At 40.2% G+C, this 15296-nt stretch overlaps 1 protein-coding gene across 3 annotated transcripts in view; it reads left to right on the plus strand.

The window, feature by feature from the left end:
* NIN (ninein) overlaps positions 1-15296 on the plus strand; it is an 89075-nt gene that overhangs the window by 35467 nt on the left and 38312 nt on the right. For all 3 annotated transcript variants that reach the window (XM_025038738.1, XM_015595947.2, XM_015595948.2), the window contains 6 exons: positions 7811-7850; positions 9160-9350; positions 13160-13306; positions 13789-13956; positions 14467-14603; positions 14916-15056. In XM_025038738.1, coding sequence (XP_024894506.1) covers positions 7811-7850; positions 9160-9350; positions 13160-13306; positions 13789-13956; positions 14467-14603; positions 14916-15056 — 824 coding nt within the window. The remainder of the gene's footprint in view (positions 1-7810; positions 7851-9159; positions 9351-13159; positions 13307-13788; positions 13957-14466; positions 14604-14915; positions 15057-15296) is intronic.

A 15296-nucleotide genomic window follows, 5' to 3' on the forward strand; every position in this document is an offset into this window, starting at 1 on the left:
TGTTGGGACTCTGGGTGTAATGGGAGAGAGTGGTAGTTTAAAAACTTATTAAAAAATGCTGATTTTACTACCCTGCATAAAATCATATATGCATAACACTGCAGTTAAACTTTATGAATTATTCATTCACATTGGATAGAGTAAATATTTAATTCTGGAGCAAACTTCTTAATAACTGAGAGAAGTTGTGCTAAGAGCTTTCGTATTTGAAATGTACCCATTTTCCCATTACTCTCATTACATTTTTTGTTCTAGTCTTTGACTTTGACAAAGTACATAAGCAGTTTCCCTACTATTACCATTTATTTCCATCAAATAAGATGATGTCATCAGGATACATTTTTTATTAATGGGATGCCAGTGTTTCCCTTTGTATTTCTTAAGTCTTGTTAGATCATCTGGCTGTTCCCAGAGATGAAACACTCTTTTGAGATGCAATTGTAGATCATTTGAAAGTGATATGAAGAAGCCCCTTCAAAGGTAATAAGATGTCTCTCTTTGTAACACAGACTCAGCTTTCAGAATTGAAGGCTTTCAGGCTTTGCCGTTCTGGTAAGTCTTCCTGACTTGGTCCCTAAGGGAATTCCCTGGAGTCAACCCCACCCTTACCTCCTTCTAGGTCAACAGTTGCTAATATTTATTTTCTAACTAGGAAATAAACAGACAAGTCAACAATCAACAAGTCAATTTTAATGATAATAGTAACATTTTCTAACTATACCATTAAGTGTTTTCCAAATAGAAAAGCCGTATTCCCTGTCCCTCGGGAACAACTCTGATGAGCAAGATGCCATGAACAGATCTTAAAAAAAAATTGCCTTTCCTTTAAGGACTTTAAAATCCAGGGAACCAAAACCAGTCCCTAACCTTAGTGGAAGAGACTAAAGGCTCAAACTCTTTTAAATTCAGCATTTCTTTACACTGGCAGTACTGAAGTCTTTTTGACAGTATTTTAAAAGTCATACCTTAATTCCTGTTATCTCCAGTACATACTTGTAACTTTTCATTGCTTTTTAAAGATAAAGGAACTGATTTGTATTCTTGAGACAGCCCTGCAAGTGAGCAGCTTGTCCCTGGGTTCAGAATCGATTGAGAGCTGGGCAGTCAGGCTCTCTCCATTGCCCGCTCTGCCTTCAAAGGCGGGACAGCAGGAAATGGACCAAAGTCCCAGGCAGTGTGTCCCTGCAGAAACAGTAGCCAGTCCTCCTAGCCACACTTAGTGTCTAGTACTTGGCCCAGAGTGCGAATTTTATAAATGTTGAGAACTCTTAGTTAAAGATGGCATAGATACTGTTTTTAAAAGTCTTACAATTTCAATCATAAGCGTTCTCCTAAACTGATTTTTTTCTTTTTCTTTTTCTTTTTTTTTAAAGGACTTCCTTGCTTAGCTAAGTATGCTGCTCTTGTAAAATGGACACTATAGCTCAGTTTGTTTGGGGAGCTTTGTTATTCTAGTAAATTTCCTTCCTCTTCTCCCTGGGCTTATAAAGCTTTCCCTTTTCAAAAAAAAATATCCGTTTAAAGCTGCTGAGATCAGCTCAGCAACCTCTGCTGGGAAAGAATAGCCCCGTGTATGCCCCCATAATCGTTTTAATTAGCCGTACATTCTGCAGGGCACAAGGTCTGCACTGGAGCAGATGGCTGGTGGGGGCTATGACTGGGCTATTGTGGGCAGGGGCTGCGCCAGGCCTGCAGGCTGCAGATGCTGGCCTAGCCTTGGGGCTGGAAGCCTGGGAGCCAAGAGTCTCGGGCCATCTGCTTTGCAGTCCAGCAAAGCAGGTGTCCCTCCAAAGAAAGCATTCCTGAAAGCAGTGTAGCCTGCGCGGCCCACGTGTGTGGAGCACCCTTGTCCAGCTGTAGGACAACCAGAGAGCTGGCCACAATGGCCAGCGTAACACTGAGATGCACAGCTCACAAGGCGGGTGCGGGAGATCCCTTTGTCTGCTTAAGGGGGTGGCGGCTGCCTCTGTAGCAGCCATTTTGGGGCCAGGCAACCTCTGACCCTCTGTCCCCTCTTAATGGGGCTTTGGCCAGCACACTTGGCCTGGAATGTGGCTACACAGGCAGCTCCTGCCCACTATGGCCACCCAGGGGACACTGTCCACTGTGAGGAGGGGCCCTGGGGAGGTCTTGCTCCTAAGCTGAGTCAGAAGTTGATTTATCATAACTACCATGCTCAAAGCTGTAATTTCTTTTCTTTTTTTTAACATTTTATTTTTATTTATTTATTTTTTGATTTTGGGGGGGGGGTAGGTGACATAGGTTAACGAAATCCAATAAGTTTCAACCGTACACTTTAACAGTAAGGCATATATATGTTTACACTGTGTGCTCACCTCCCATAGTTAGATTTCTTTCTGTCACCAGTCAAAGCTGTAATTTCTGCAAGTCTCTTCTGGGTTTGTTTTTAAAGCTGGCCCTGGTCTGTCTGCTGTTTCTTTCCTCTGTCTGCCCTTGTCCTAGTTTTGAACACCCAGGTCATGAGAATAATAATTGTATGTGTTTACAGGCATTTAGCACTTAATTTGTAGCAGTTATTGTTTTAAGTACTTTTCAAATATTAGCATGCCCTCCTAGGTAGGCATTGCTATTCACTTACCTATGAGGAAACTGAGATACATTGGGAGTTAAGTAACTTGCCCAAGGTTGCACAGCCAGTAAGTAAGTGGCGGAGCTGAAATTGAACTTGGTGAGTCTGATTCTGGAGTCCAAATCCTTAACCCCATCATTGTTCTGGCTGAGATTATAATAGCAATAGCTAACAATTCCTAAGTGTCGGGCATGTGCTTTCATGTCCCCATTAGGTGGATATCCCCACCTAGCAGATGAAGTAAGGTAGTGAGAGGGGTCACACAAAGTGGCATAGCCAGATCTAACCCAGACAGCTTCGTCAAACCCTCAAGCTCACGCATGCCACCATTTTGCCCCCAGAGTTAGGAGTAACTAAAGTCCCACAGAATGATGTTTTATATTTATTAATGTCAATTATTTCTCCAGGGTGAGGCTACATAAGATTTCAAGGGCAGAAATTAAAAGTCCGTTTTCATGGATTATGCTGAGAACACATCCCAGCAGTTGTTCCTCCCTTTTTCCCACACTTTCCCAGAGATTTTTGTGATTATCTCCTTTCCAGTGCTCATGGCTGATCTGTGTCTAGAGGCCACCTGCCAGGTTTTCACTGCTCTGGGTAAACCATCAGCAATTAAACGACCTTGTTCCAAAATGATGCCGCCTTTTATTGGTGGTGTTGAAGTAGCCAAATGATCTAATCCCCAACCTTCTAACCTGCCTTCCCCTCTCTCTCCTCCTGCTTTTTAATTGGAACTATTGGCTCCAGGCAGTGAGAATGAAAGTAAATGAGCTGTGAATGAATTGAATTCGTAACCCCTCCCCCACCGCCCACCGCCATTGCAATTTAATAACAAATATTCTGCCACCATGTGCTGACCTCCCTCTTTATCTGGATGGCAAACTCCATCTCCAGTTGAGGTGGTCTTGGAATGAAAATGTAGCCATTAATATAAGCTTGCTTCTCCTGGTTGGGTCTGTGCTTCTTACACAGGGCCATGGGAGAAATGCTTGGGAAGTTGTTACCCCTAAAGATTTTAAAACAAATTCTCTCTTACCTCACTACCCCTTGCCTTCATTGTTTGTGTGAAATCATTTAAGCCGCTAGTGCTGCCTGGGGTTTAGAAGATTGTGCCATACCTGATGCCACTGGGTTAGGTTGTCTCAAGACGGCCTCTTTTGGATCGTCGTGGTCACAGTCCCCAAAGTAGGTCTCAGATGAATGTCCCTGATCTTCCCACACTCTGCTAAGCTTAGGAGGCATTGGCATCAGCAGCTTTCACCCTCCTGGACAGCACCTGGGCTTCCTACCGAGCCTTCTCTATCTGTCACAGGTCACGGGTCACAGTGCTGGAGGGCATAGCAGACATTGCAGTGGTATACCAAAGGGAGAGAACTTCCCCCTTCTCCACACCCCCAAGTCACAGGAAATCCTTTAGTGAGAATTTGAGGACAGGTGGGCAAAAACAAATAGCGAAGCTGTGCCTATTTATATTGTATAAACAGCATTTATAACAGTAAAGAAAATAAAATTGTTTCCCATATTCCTTCAACCAAATGCATCTGTTTTATGACCTCTGTTTCCTTCCAGTTTTTGTTTAATCGTATAAATATTTTTGCCAGTGGTGATCATAGTGTAGATAGCATTTTTGTTATTGTCTTTCTTTTAACATTTCATAAGATGTGTTTCCATGCTCCTACATGGTTTTATAATTATACTTTTAATGACTACGGTAGGGTGTATCGTTACACTTTTATACTCCATTGTTGAATATTTACATTGCTTTCAATACTCATTAAAAATGCTAAATGTAGATATTTATACATATGTTTTTATTTCTTTGATTGTATTGCCATCAGAAATCATGAAATTATTGGGTCAAAGACTATGACTTTATATTTATGGCTTTTGATACATTAAGCCATTTTCTTTACTAAAAGGCTAATATCCATTTACATTGCTACCAATAACATAGTAGTTTTAAATCATAACTTGATGGTAATAGGAGTTATATCTCAAATACTTTGCTAATTTAATGGGAACAAAATGATCCCTTGGTTTTCATTTGATTACTGCTTAAATGAACCTTTCCCCATATTTGTTTAATTGTGTTGCCTCTTATGCGAATTGTGTTTGTGTTCTTTGCATATTTGCTGGAGACTTGGCATTTTTCTTACAGATTTATATGAATAACTGATACCTCCCCAGGGCCATGCAAATTGATGCTTTATATTTAAACATGGTAATGAAAGAAAGTCTGCCAACATAAATTTGATATGTGCTACATAAACACATGTCCTATAAAAATAATACATTTCACAGTGCTTATTATGTGCCAGGCACAATTCTAAGCATTTTACTCAGCTCTGTGAAATACGTATTACTTTATTCCCATTTTAGAGATAGAGAAACTGTGGCAAAAGAGGTTAAGAAACTTGTCCAAACCTAACCCAGTCAGTAAGCCAGGATTCAGAGCCTGGCGGTCTGGCTCCCTCATCTGTGCTGTGACACCCACACTTGATCTCTTATTAGTCAGGGATGAGAATTAGGAAAAGAGGGCAGCGGGGAAGTACTGCTCTTGGGAGTGAATCTGACACATGCATCAGTCCCAAAGACAGTATATTGTAGCCTCTTGCTCCTCTGAACTGATTGCTCACTGTTTAAAATAAATTGAGAAGTGAGCAAATGTAAGAAATAAACTTTTCTGTAGCAAGATACACACCTTGTTTCTTTAGGAATTATTACCAAGGATTTTTTGAAGGTGTGTTTGCATTTTTCCAACTGTATCCCTGCAGAGGCTCCCTTTATTTATTCGAGTCCATTGATTCCTGTTCTCCAGCCTTTTCTCTTGTCAGTTTGTGCTATTAAAAATTATCCCCCGCTTGTGATTTGGTAGGTTTTATTTTGACCAAATGGTTCTTAGATCATAGAAACCTATTTTATTTGTTTTAGGTGGATTTAATGGATTTCATTTTAGGATTTATCAAGTTTACACGCTGACTAATCAATTTCCACATTTGGGGTACCAAAATAGTATGAGCATTTAAATCATTTGCCCTGTTGGATAAGGAAATAAAGATGAAGGGACAGACAGACAGGATGCTTTTATTCGTGGAGCTTTATTGATTTAAAACTTTTTATATATATAAAAAAAAGAAAACAGTTGAATTCTACCCAGAAAGCATGATGTAAGAAAATATATGGAGGACTAGTTAGTCCACTTCCCTCCCACTTCCTCCATGCCTTATACATCCTCCAGGTTTGAGATATGTTTTTAGGTGGAAATGTGGGCTGATAAAATTGTAATGACAAAGAAGCAAAAATCACACTGCACTAATTCAGTTTCCACAGGTACCATGTATATTAGTGACTTTCAGCAGTAATCTGAATGAGTTGTAGTGAATTTATGTATTTTGAGTTACGGCCTTTTATGCCATTTCTATATGGCAAGAATCTATCTCAGCATTGTCAGTTTGTGGTTTCACTTTAGTGTGACAAAACTTGGTGAACTCCTTGAACTGGTGCTATCTTCACTATGTTTCTTTTCTTTTCTTTTTTCTCTCTCTCTTTTTTTTTTATGCCTACAGCACCTGGTCTTCCTAGGTGGTCTCTCAACCAAGTACTAACCAGGCCCTGTTTAGCTCATGAGATCAGACGAAATCGAGCTCGTTCAGGCTGGCATGGCCGTAGACTATTCACTTGACCCTGTTTAGCTTATGAGATCAGACGAAATCGGGCTCGTTCAGGCTGGCATGGCCGTAGACTATTCACTATGTTTCTAAGTAAAATAAAGAACTGTGAAATCCTGGTGGACAGTTTCCTTCAGTGAAGAGGGAACAAGCATAAATGAGTGCGGAGGGGAACAGAGCAGGTGTGCTTAGGTTGCCTGAAAGAAGTACTTCAGCCCATATCAACGAGAACGAGCTACTGAAAGTCAACATTTAATTTAAGAACTTTAGGTGGCACACCATTCTGCCGTGAGGAATCCAAGCTCTGGAGACAGAAGCTAACTCGGCTCATTTTCTTGTTGAGTTTATTTCAGGATTCTAAGAAATCAGTTTATCTTGTACAGTTTAGCCATCACAGAGAATGGGCTGGTTATTTGTTGTCAAAGGCAGCTTCATTCATAAAGTTGGCTCTTTGCTGAAACAGCCACTGGGTTTTGAATGGGAGGTTACACCTTTTCTCGGCAGAGTTTCCTACAATGGTTGTAGAACCTGCCAACAGGAACCATCAGGCAGCTCTCTGGCAAGGCCAAAGGCCACTGCAGAACTACCTGTTGCCATTGGTTGGAGCAGAGCTTTGCCATGCTTGGCCAGTGGAGCAAGGCATGAATATTGGTTTTGACTTATGTCCTTGCCTGGCTGCCTTTGTGCACTGAGTGCTTTTGTGCACAACTCTATGCTATGACTCACAAAAGACACAGCAGTAACATTGCAGATAAGGAGGCAAAATGGCCCTGTTCAGATACATTTCACTGCTTTTAGTGTAATTTACCAGCAATATATATTTTAACTTGAGCTTTTTAGCCTACCGATTTTGGGCTGCATCTCAGTCTCCTCACTGTGTCACAAACACACTAGGCTTATTCTTGCCTCCATTCTTCAGCAAATAGTGACTTCTCCTCTGTTTTCACTTAACTATCTCTTGCTCATCCTTCAGTTCTCGGTTTAGACATTCTTTCAGAAAGTCTGCCCTGATCTCCCAAGTCTGAAGGATCCCATTTAGATACCTTCATAACATCTTGAACTTCCCCACTGTAGCACTTAATATACTTTTTAATATCGTACTTCCTGTTTGGTTTTGTCTGTACATCTTCATTAGCATTTAAACTTCCCGAGGCAAAAAATGTTTATCTTGTTTATAGTCGTATTCCAAAGATGTAGCATAATACTTGGCACCCGATAAACATTTATTGAAGAATCAATTTGTAAATGCATGCATATGAACCCTTGTTGGTTAATGTATTCTGAATATTTGCTCTGGTTTGGTTCTATTGGTGGTGATAGGTTTTGCTGATGAGTAAGTGACCTCAAATCCTTGGTGAAACACTCCAGAAAGTTTTGTGATGTTTCTTAGGAGTCTCCTCTCATTTGGCTAGTTGACTGAGGAGAAAGCACTAGAGGGTTCTAAATCATGTGATTCACTCAGATGATGATTTCAGAGCCAGAGAGTGATCTGGTCTTGGAAAAACTGAATAAGTTCTAAAGCACAGTAATCTTTTTCTCTTGCCTTCTCTAGCACTGGAAGATGCAACACAGTGAGGAGTATGAAGCAGAAGGTAAGAACTGAGTTTATGTTGGGCCTGCCCGGGAGCAAGTGCTGCCATTCACTGGGCACTTGCCACACCTGCCTTCCTGCTTCTCTAAGCCTTTCTAACTGTCATGCATGCCAGCTAAGAAGTAACTTTAAGAAAATTTTAAAAATTAATTCTCAATTGATAGCTTGTATTTTTAAAATCCTAACATTTAACATGCAAGATATGGGAACTAAGATGTAGAATTTCACTTATGGGTTAAATTACTTTCTTATGTAGACTTTAAACTTAGTCTGTGAACAGTCCTAAATTAAATAGTGTCCTATCTCGACAGATTTTAGATGTATTTAAGCATCAAAACACGTTGATCTTTTGGCCAGCAGATGGCACTGTTGTTCAGCTGACAGAACCTCAGCTGGCTTCACAGCCCCCCCTGGGTTAACTGAACTTAAGTATACTTAATTATATGTTCTCTAGGTCTCCAACCTGCAAAGACACGGTAGTAATGGGCTTAATTTCTTTGATAAATAGTAGGAGTAGCGCTAAATGCTCCTCCTAACCCCTCCAAGGTTCTTCCATACACGCAAAATTGTGCCAGTAATTATCTCATGTTTATATAATGACTTTACAGAATCTCTAATAGATGAGTGGAGAATTTAACGAGAACTGAGAACTTTTAATACAAGACAAATAAATTTTGATATGTAGTTTTAAATATGTTTTCAAACAGAACTTATCCTTAATAGAAAGCTAATTGGTAACTCACAGCTTGTAACCATTTATTCTTTCACGTTGGATTGTTTGACCATCAGAATAGTCATATGTGCAAAGATTTGGGAACAAGTTAGTCTTGGGACTTTTATGATTATTTTATGATATTTATCATGAAATTATTCTCAATAAAAACAGTCCTAGTGCTTAGACTGGAAAGAAAATGGAGATAATACAGTCTGGTAGCTCTAGCTGGGGCAGGGTGTATAAAGCTCTTTGGAATGCCTCTCAGCTAGCCTTCTCTTCTGATCACACAAAAGCGTAAGCCTGAGCATGTTTTCACTTGGAATAAAACAGGACTTGAACCTTGGCATCACTGAGCAGGAGGTATTTCTTACACGGGTATGACTGCCAGTGAACAAAAAGTGCCTGTTTGCGCTAGTAGCGGCCAAAGGACCAATGGTTCCATTTCATTTGAACTTCAGAATCAAATCAAAAAGTGGAATCAACACGTATAGTCTTTGTCTTACACTATTTGCTTTCAAAAAGCACAATTTTCTCTGAGAATAGGTATCGCTCTGCAATCTGTTTGGAGACGACACATTATAAGCTTTTATTTCAGGCCAGTTGAGATTTTGGAACCCAGATGACTTGAATGCCTCCCAAAGTGGGTCTTCCCCTCCCCAAGACTGGATAGAAGAGAAACTGCAGGAGGTTTGTGAAGATTTGGGGATTACCCGTGATGGTCACCTGAACCGAAAGAAGCTGGTCTCCATCTGCGAGCAGTATGGTTTGCAGAATGTCAATGGAGAGGTGAGCCTTGCATTATGTTTTTATTCAGAAATACTAATCATGATAAAAGATAAACTGGGCCCAGGTTAGGGACAGCTATCTTTTGGCTTCCTGCAGCGTTTAATAGAGACTCCATTCTCTTTTGTTTCCCTAGAAAGTCAGCCACAAAAATTGTCTTTCAGGAGCTCATGTTGTGCTTTAGGAAATAAAAATTTGCAGTAGCTGACACTTACTGAGTCCATACCGTGTGCTCCTCAGTGTGCTAAGCACTTTACGTCACATTATTATCAGACACTAGCTCAGTGCAGCCATGATGTCAGATAAATTTGTAGACCTGGCATGCACAGATGTGAATGTGAGAAAGGCATACAGGAAGGATTAAACATTTGAGTTGAGGGAATATTTTGAAGGCTGGGCTGATGAGTAGGTTTTTCAGCAGACTAGGTAATGTGTAGGAAAAACTGACTTGCCGAGGATGGTCTGGGCTGCTTTTGTGGGACATACTGGTGTAAAGAGAGCCTCTGTTTAGGAAACCAGCCAGGAGCCATCACAATATTTTGGTCATAAGGAAATGAAGAGGGTAGGCTGGTGGTTTTAAAGGTATGCAGAAGTGTCCTGAAGGAGCTCCCAAAAACACTCTTGCTTGGTAAAATTCTGACCTTTATGTTTTCTGAAAAATTAAGAGGGGAACGGGTAGAACTGGGCACATGAGTAATCATGAAACCTAAGAATGTAAATAATTCCAAGATATGTCTTTCAAAGAGCTGAAAATAAGAATTGGAGGGATTTAGAGGTTACAGCTATAGTTGTAGCTTTGGGAATCTTTGATTGTAATATTTGAAAACATGCTATCTGTTTGCTCAGGGAATAGGCGGTATTATTTTCCTAAGCCAGAAAGAAATTTATCATTAAAAGTTTCTAAGTAGCCTGGCTTGCAGAAAAACTCCCCGCCCCACCTACCACCCGCCCTCTTCTTCCTTGTATATGTGACCACTATATACCCTTTGATTACCTTTTTAATGGCTCAGTGGTCATTTACTTTTTGGTGATGGTTTTTGAGTCATAAAATTAAATGCATCATTCTAAATTATAAACCAGTGCAGTATGTAGAACCTTGGGTGGTTTTTGCCAAGAAATATTGCACAAACTTAGATTATTTATCTAAGAACAGCCCTTGGAATAAACTGTAGCCATATGCAGGGAATTGCATCTTTTGTGGTACAGTTTTCAGAATCTGGGAAAAGAATTAGTATATTTAGTTGTTTTCCTCTGCTCTGAGGATGAGTAAAAGATTGCTTATTAAATATTGCATTTACTTAGTGTTTTTCCTCCCCCCAAAATCATGAAATACTATAGCACTTTGTATTACTAGCACTAGACCACAGAGCAGCTAAAAGTTCAAGATGATCTCATCAACATATACTTTGAAATCTTAGAATTTTACAACTGAAAGCAATTTTAGATTTAGTCAGCCCCTTATTTTATAGAGAGAGATTACTGCTGCTCGTTGCCATTACCAGGAAGGGGGTATAACTAGTACTCTGCTTTCCAGACACGAAAACATCTATAGGACAGGGATGACACACTGTTTCCAGATGCTAAGTGTAGCTCCAAGGCTATTTTATGTGGCCTGCCCAATGTTTAAAAATTGAAATTTTTGCTGCACTTTTTAATACCAGGAGATTTTTCTAAAGATCAGAAGATTTGGCTCCATTTTGCTGGCAGTGAGAAGTGCCCAGTTCCTTTGGACAGGACATACACTCATGTGTCAGTTCACAGCTTTGGCATTACTTTCTAATGTCTCAAAACCATCCTGCCCCATTTATTTATATCACCTGCCTGGCCTCTCTGGATATTTGGGTTCGTGGTGCCTGTTCTGGTGCATTATTTTGCAACTTACACATTGGGAAATCAACCATCCAAAGACTTGGCTGATGTATCGTGAGGAGTAAGAATGTCCTCCAGGTTCTAGATTAGGCTCCTGCAAGGCTGCAAGGGATGCAGAGCCCCCGTTGCCCATTTGACTTACATTCTTTTCAGCCCAAACCTGCTCTCATCCACCCTCTTCTGAATCCACATCCTTTTTATTGACCACTTGCCTACTCCCCCATGTGCAATAATTGGCAGCACTCACTGTTCTACCACTTCGAATAGATGAGGTGATGGGTATTTAGGCAATCTGGAAGTTATGCATCAGTTTGTCCAGGGTCACCAGGCCAAACGGTGTAGAGCTAAGGTTAGAGTCAAAATATGCTTGTTAACTTCAGTCAGCATACCTGGCTTTTACTGTGACTTCTGGTTTGATGATCCTGAAAGCCTAGTCCTCTACGAAAGTGTTCTTTTGGTTGTTAAGAGTGAGACCAAGAAGCTAAGAGATCTTGGCAACCTCAGAATCTAGCCCAGAATCTTTCATTGGTTTCATCACACAATTCTCTATTAGGAACTCTTGCTTCTGCCAAAGATTTCCACTCTTTAGAATAGTTTTCTTGTTTTAGCGTCCTCTCCAGAGGAAGTAGTATAAAAATAAGAATAGAAACAGATGTTTCCTATTAGATATGAATTTTTTTAAAAAACATTTGAGATAAAACAAATGCCTCAAGCACTTACATGAGGAATAAAATCAACAATTCTGAGATGACTCGAATCCTAGCAATAGTCCAGACTTATGAAATGAATATTGAAAATTTTAAGATGTATTACCAAGAGGCCTTTGTAAGAATGGACCCAATTAACTGTAGGCTCTAAGGCAGCAAGAGTAAATTTGTTTGTTTCCTTTTTACGTAGCAGCATGAGCATCACCTCAGAGCTTGTTAGAAATGCAGAATCTCAGGCCCCACCCCCAGATTTAACTGTATCAGAGTCTGCATTTTAACAAGATCCCCATCTGATTTCTGTTTTGTACATTGGAGTCATGCCCCTATAGAAAAATGTTAGCCCTCCAAATAAAGAGCGATCCGACTACCAGGAGGAAGGAGGTCTTTGCCTTCCGTCTGTTTTGTGGTGTTAGTGATTCATCTGCTTTATTCTTCTTCCCATTCCTCTGTGTGCTAGGGAACAAACCGTCTCTTAGGCAAGCCTCTAGAAGAGACTGTAGTCCAGTCTCCCCTTCCCCAATTCTATGTTGATTACTGTCAGAGGTACAAAATAGCCAGGCAAAATTCCTTTCTCTTTACCTCTCCTGGAACTCTTCCATTGCACGTACACAAAATCCTTCATATCCAATCTTCATTTCTCCTACACTAAAGCATTAAAACAGAAATCCAAAACACACAGTATTGTTCCAAGTAACAGTCTAAATTCCAAGTCACAGCTTTCAGACCCAAACTCTTAGATCATTGCAGTCTGTCCCAGACCAAATTCTGCTATGCTGGCATACCAATTTCAAAAATTCAATATAAGTACAATATCATATGGAGTCGCCACAGTATAATAGCGCAATAAATGTCTAACTAACTTTTACTGTTATAACACCAGAAACTATATCTTTATATTTTTTAAGTAATGTCTTAATTTGTGATAATAATGTATAGTAACATTAAAGATTACTTGTTCTAAGAGAGTAAATAAAAGAGAAAAACAGTTAATTGCTAGATTAATGTTTAAAGATTATGAAGATGTTGAAAATGGACTTTTCTTTAGTATGTGTGAGGTGGAAAGATGTTACTAGAAAGGAAAATAAATTCATTCAGCGGAATGAGAATAAAGGGTCATGTTATATTTTTGGAGTCCTGGGATCAACAGTGGTGTCAATTTCTATTGGCCAGATGTGTACTTTGGGCCTTCTGCTATTTTGAGTGAAATATTTTAAATATATGGTTACCCTTTTCTAGATGCTCGAGGAAGTCTTCCATAATCTTGATCCTGATGGTACAATGAGCGTAGAAGACTTTTTCTATGGCTTGTTCAAAAATGGAAAATCCCTTACACCATCCGCATCTACTCCATATAGACAATTGAAAAGGCACCTCTCCATGCAGGTAAGAAATACATAGGAAGTGGTTTCTTTGTGAGTAGAAGTTAAGCCTACAGAGTAATTTCTAATGATTTAATCTGTTGTCTGAAGGCAAATACTAAGGAGAGAGAGAAGCAAGAGAAGAATAAGAAAGACAGACTAAACCATTGGGAAGGGAAAGCCAGGTTTCCAGGAATGACCGTAAATTACAGAGTGGGGAGACCACTGAGGGCTCCTTAACACTATCAGAAGAAGAAACCTGATGTTAGGTAGAGACACATCTCGTTTATGTCAGTGAACTCTCTACCAGACCAGTTGTTCTTGATAAGCTTTGCATTCTTGACTCACCTGGGGAAAGGAGATCAAAGGGGCTACATGACTTTTTTCTAGCAGTGTAAATTAGGGAAACATGCCTTCTGCTCCTTGTGGTCAAGACGGACTAATGTTAGTCTTGACCAAAATCTTGTTGAAATGCCTGAGCTTGCTCACATCTCTTTCTTCTTCCAGTCCTTTGATGAGAGCGGTCGACGTACTACAACCCCATCGGTGAAGACGGGTACCATTGGCTTTCGGGTCTTCTCCTGCCTGGATGATGGGATGGGCTATGCATCAGTGGAGAGAATACTTGACACCTGGCAGGAAGAGGGCATCGAGAACAGCCAGGAGATCCTGAAGGTGTGGCAGCTCACGGAGGGGAAAATGAGAAATTGGGGAAGAGTTAAGAAAAATATCCGGGTTTTTTTTGAGACTGTGACTTGATTTGATTTCTCCTTCATTCTTCTAATCACAATATCTCAGAGATAAGAGGCAACTTTTCCTACTCCTTTTAATCAGGAGACTGTTGCTAACTACTTTCCATTTTTTTAATCCCTGAATTATTGACAAGTGAGATGCTCTTAACTGATCTCTGGCTGGTAAAGATTAGAATCATACCATTGCGTTTATTTATAAAGTGCCAGATAGCATTAAAAAAAAAAAAAAGGGGCAGGCAAATAACCATCTTAGAGTTTTCTTAAAGAGAACTTAGTTATGTTCTAGATTGAAAGCTGTTTCTTAACAATCACTAAAGAAATGTAATCATTCATCTTCTAGAATACAAATTCAGTTCTCTAAGTTTGCTAACTCACATTTTCTGCTTTCAGAGGATAGAACTTGTGATTGTCTTGAACTTGTTTTGATTTATAGGCCTTGGATTTCAGTCTTGATGGAAATGTCAACTTGACAGAATTGACGCTGGCTCTTGAAAATGAACTTTTGGTTACCAAGAATGGCATTCACCAGGCGGCACTGGCCAGCTTTAAAGCTGAGATCCGGCATTTGCTGTGAGTTGGAAAGTTCACCTGCTCCATTTCCTTTTCTACTTGTCCAGCAAGTCATTCAGATGCCTGTGATATACATTCTTTTATTCTGTATGCAAATATGACTATCATCTTTTTATTGTGAAAATGAGGTAGAGCTTAGATTTGCATGTAGGTTTTCGAAGGGAGCTGTGGAATGAATGTCTTTTTGTTTTGAAAGGGTTTTGGTTGTCTTGATTTTATGTTTGTATCGAAGCAAGCCAGTTGAGAGCTTTTGGGGGCCTACTCGTTGCTTAGAAACAGTTTCCCATTAACTTGATTTATTTCTGATTCTAGGGAGCGAGTTGATCAGGTGGTCAGAGAAAAAGAGAAGCTACGGTCAGATCTGGACAAAGCTGAAAAGCTCAAGTCTCTAATGGCCTCAGAAGTGGACGATCACCACGCGGCCATAGAGCGGCGGAATGAGTACAACCTCAGGTGAGACTGATAGGACCAGGTCCCTCCTTTCCTATCACCCTGGCCCAAGGCAGTGGGGCTAAGCCGGCCTGCCTGCTTCGCCACACCTGGCTGGAGTGACTTAGGTGTGGTTAAGCCTAAAGGAAAGCAGGCTACACTAGATACCTTCTCAAGTTATTTCCCATCTCTGACTCTGTGTTTCCATTTTGGGTGGATTCACACAGGGATCTCTGCAGGATCTGACAGCAGCTTCTTGGTCTT

Source organism: Pteropus alecto, unplaced genomic scaffold, assembly GCF_000325575.1.
Source record: "Pteropus alecto unplaced genomic scaffold, ASM32557v1 scaffold86, whole genome shotgun sequence".
Taxonomy (NCBI): Eukaryota; Metazoa; Chordata; class Mammalia; order Chiroptera; family Pteropodidae; genus Pteropus; species Pteropus alecto.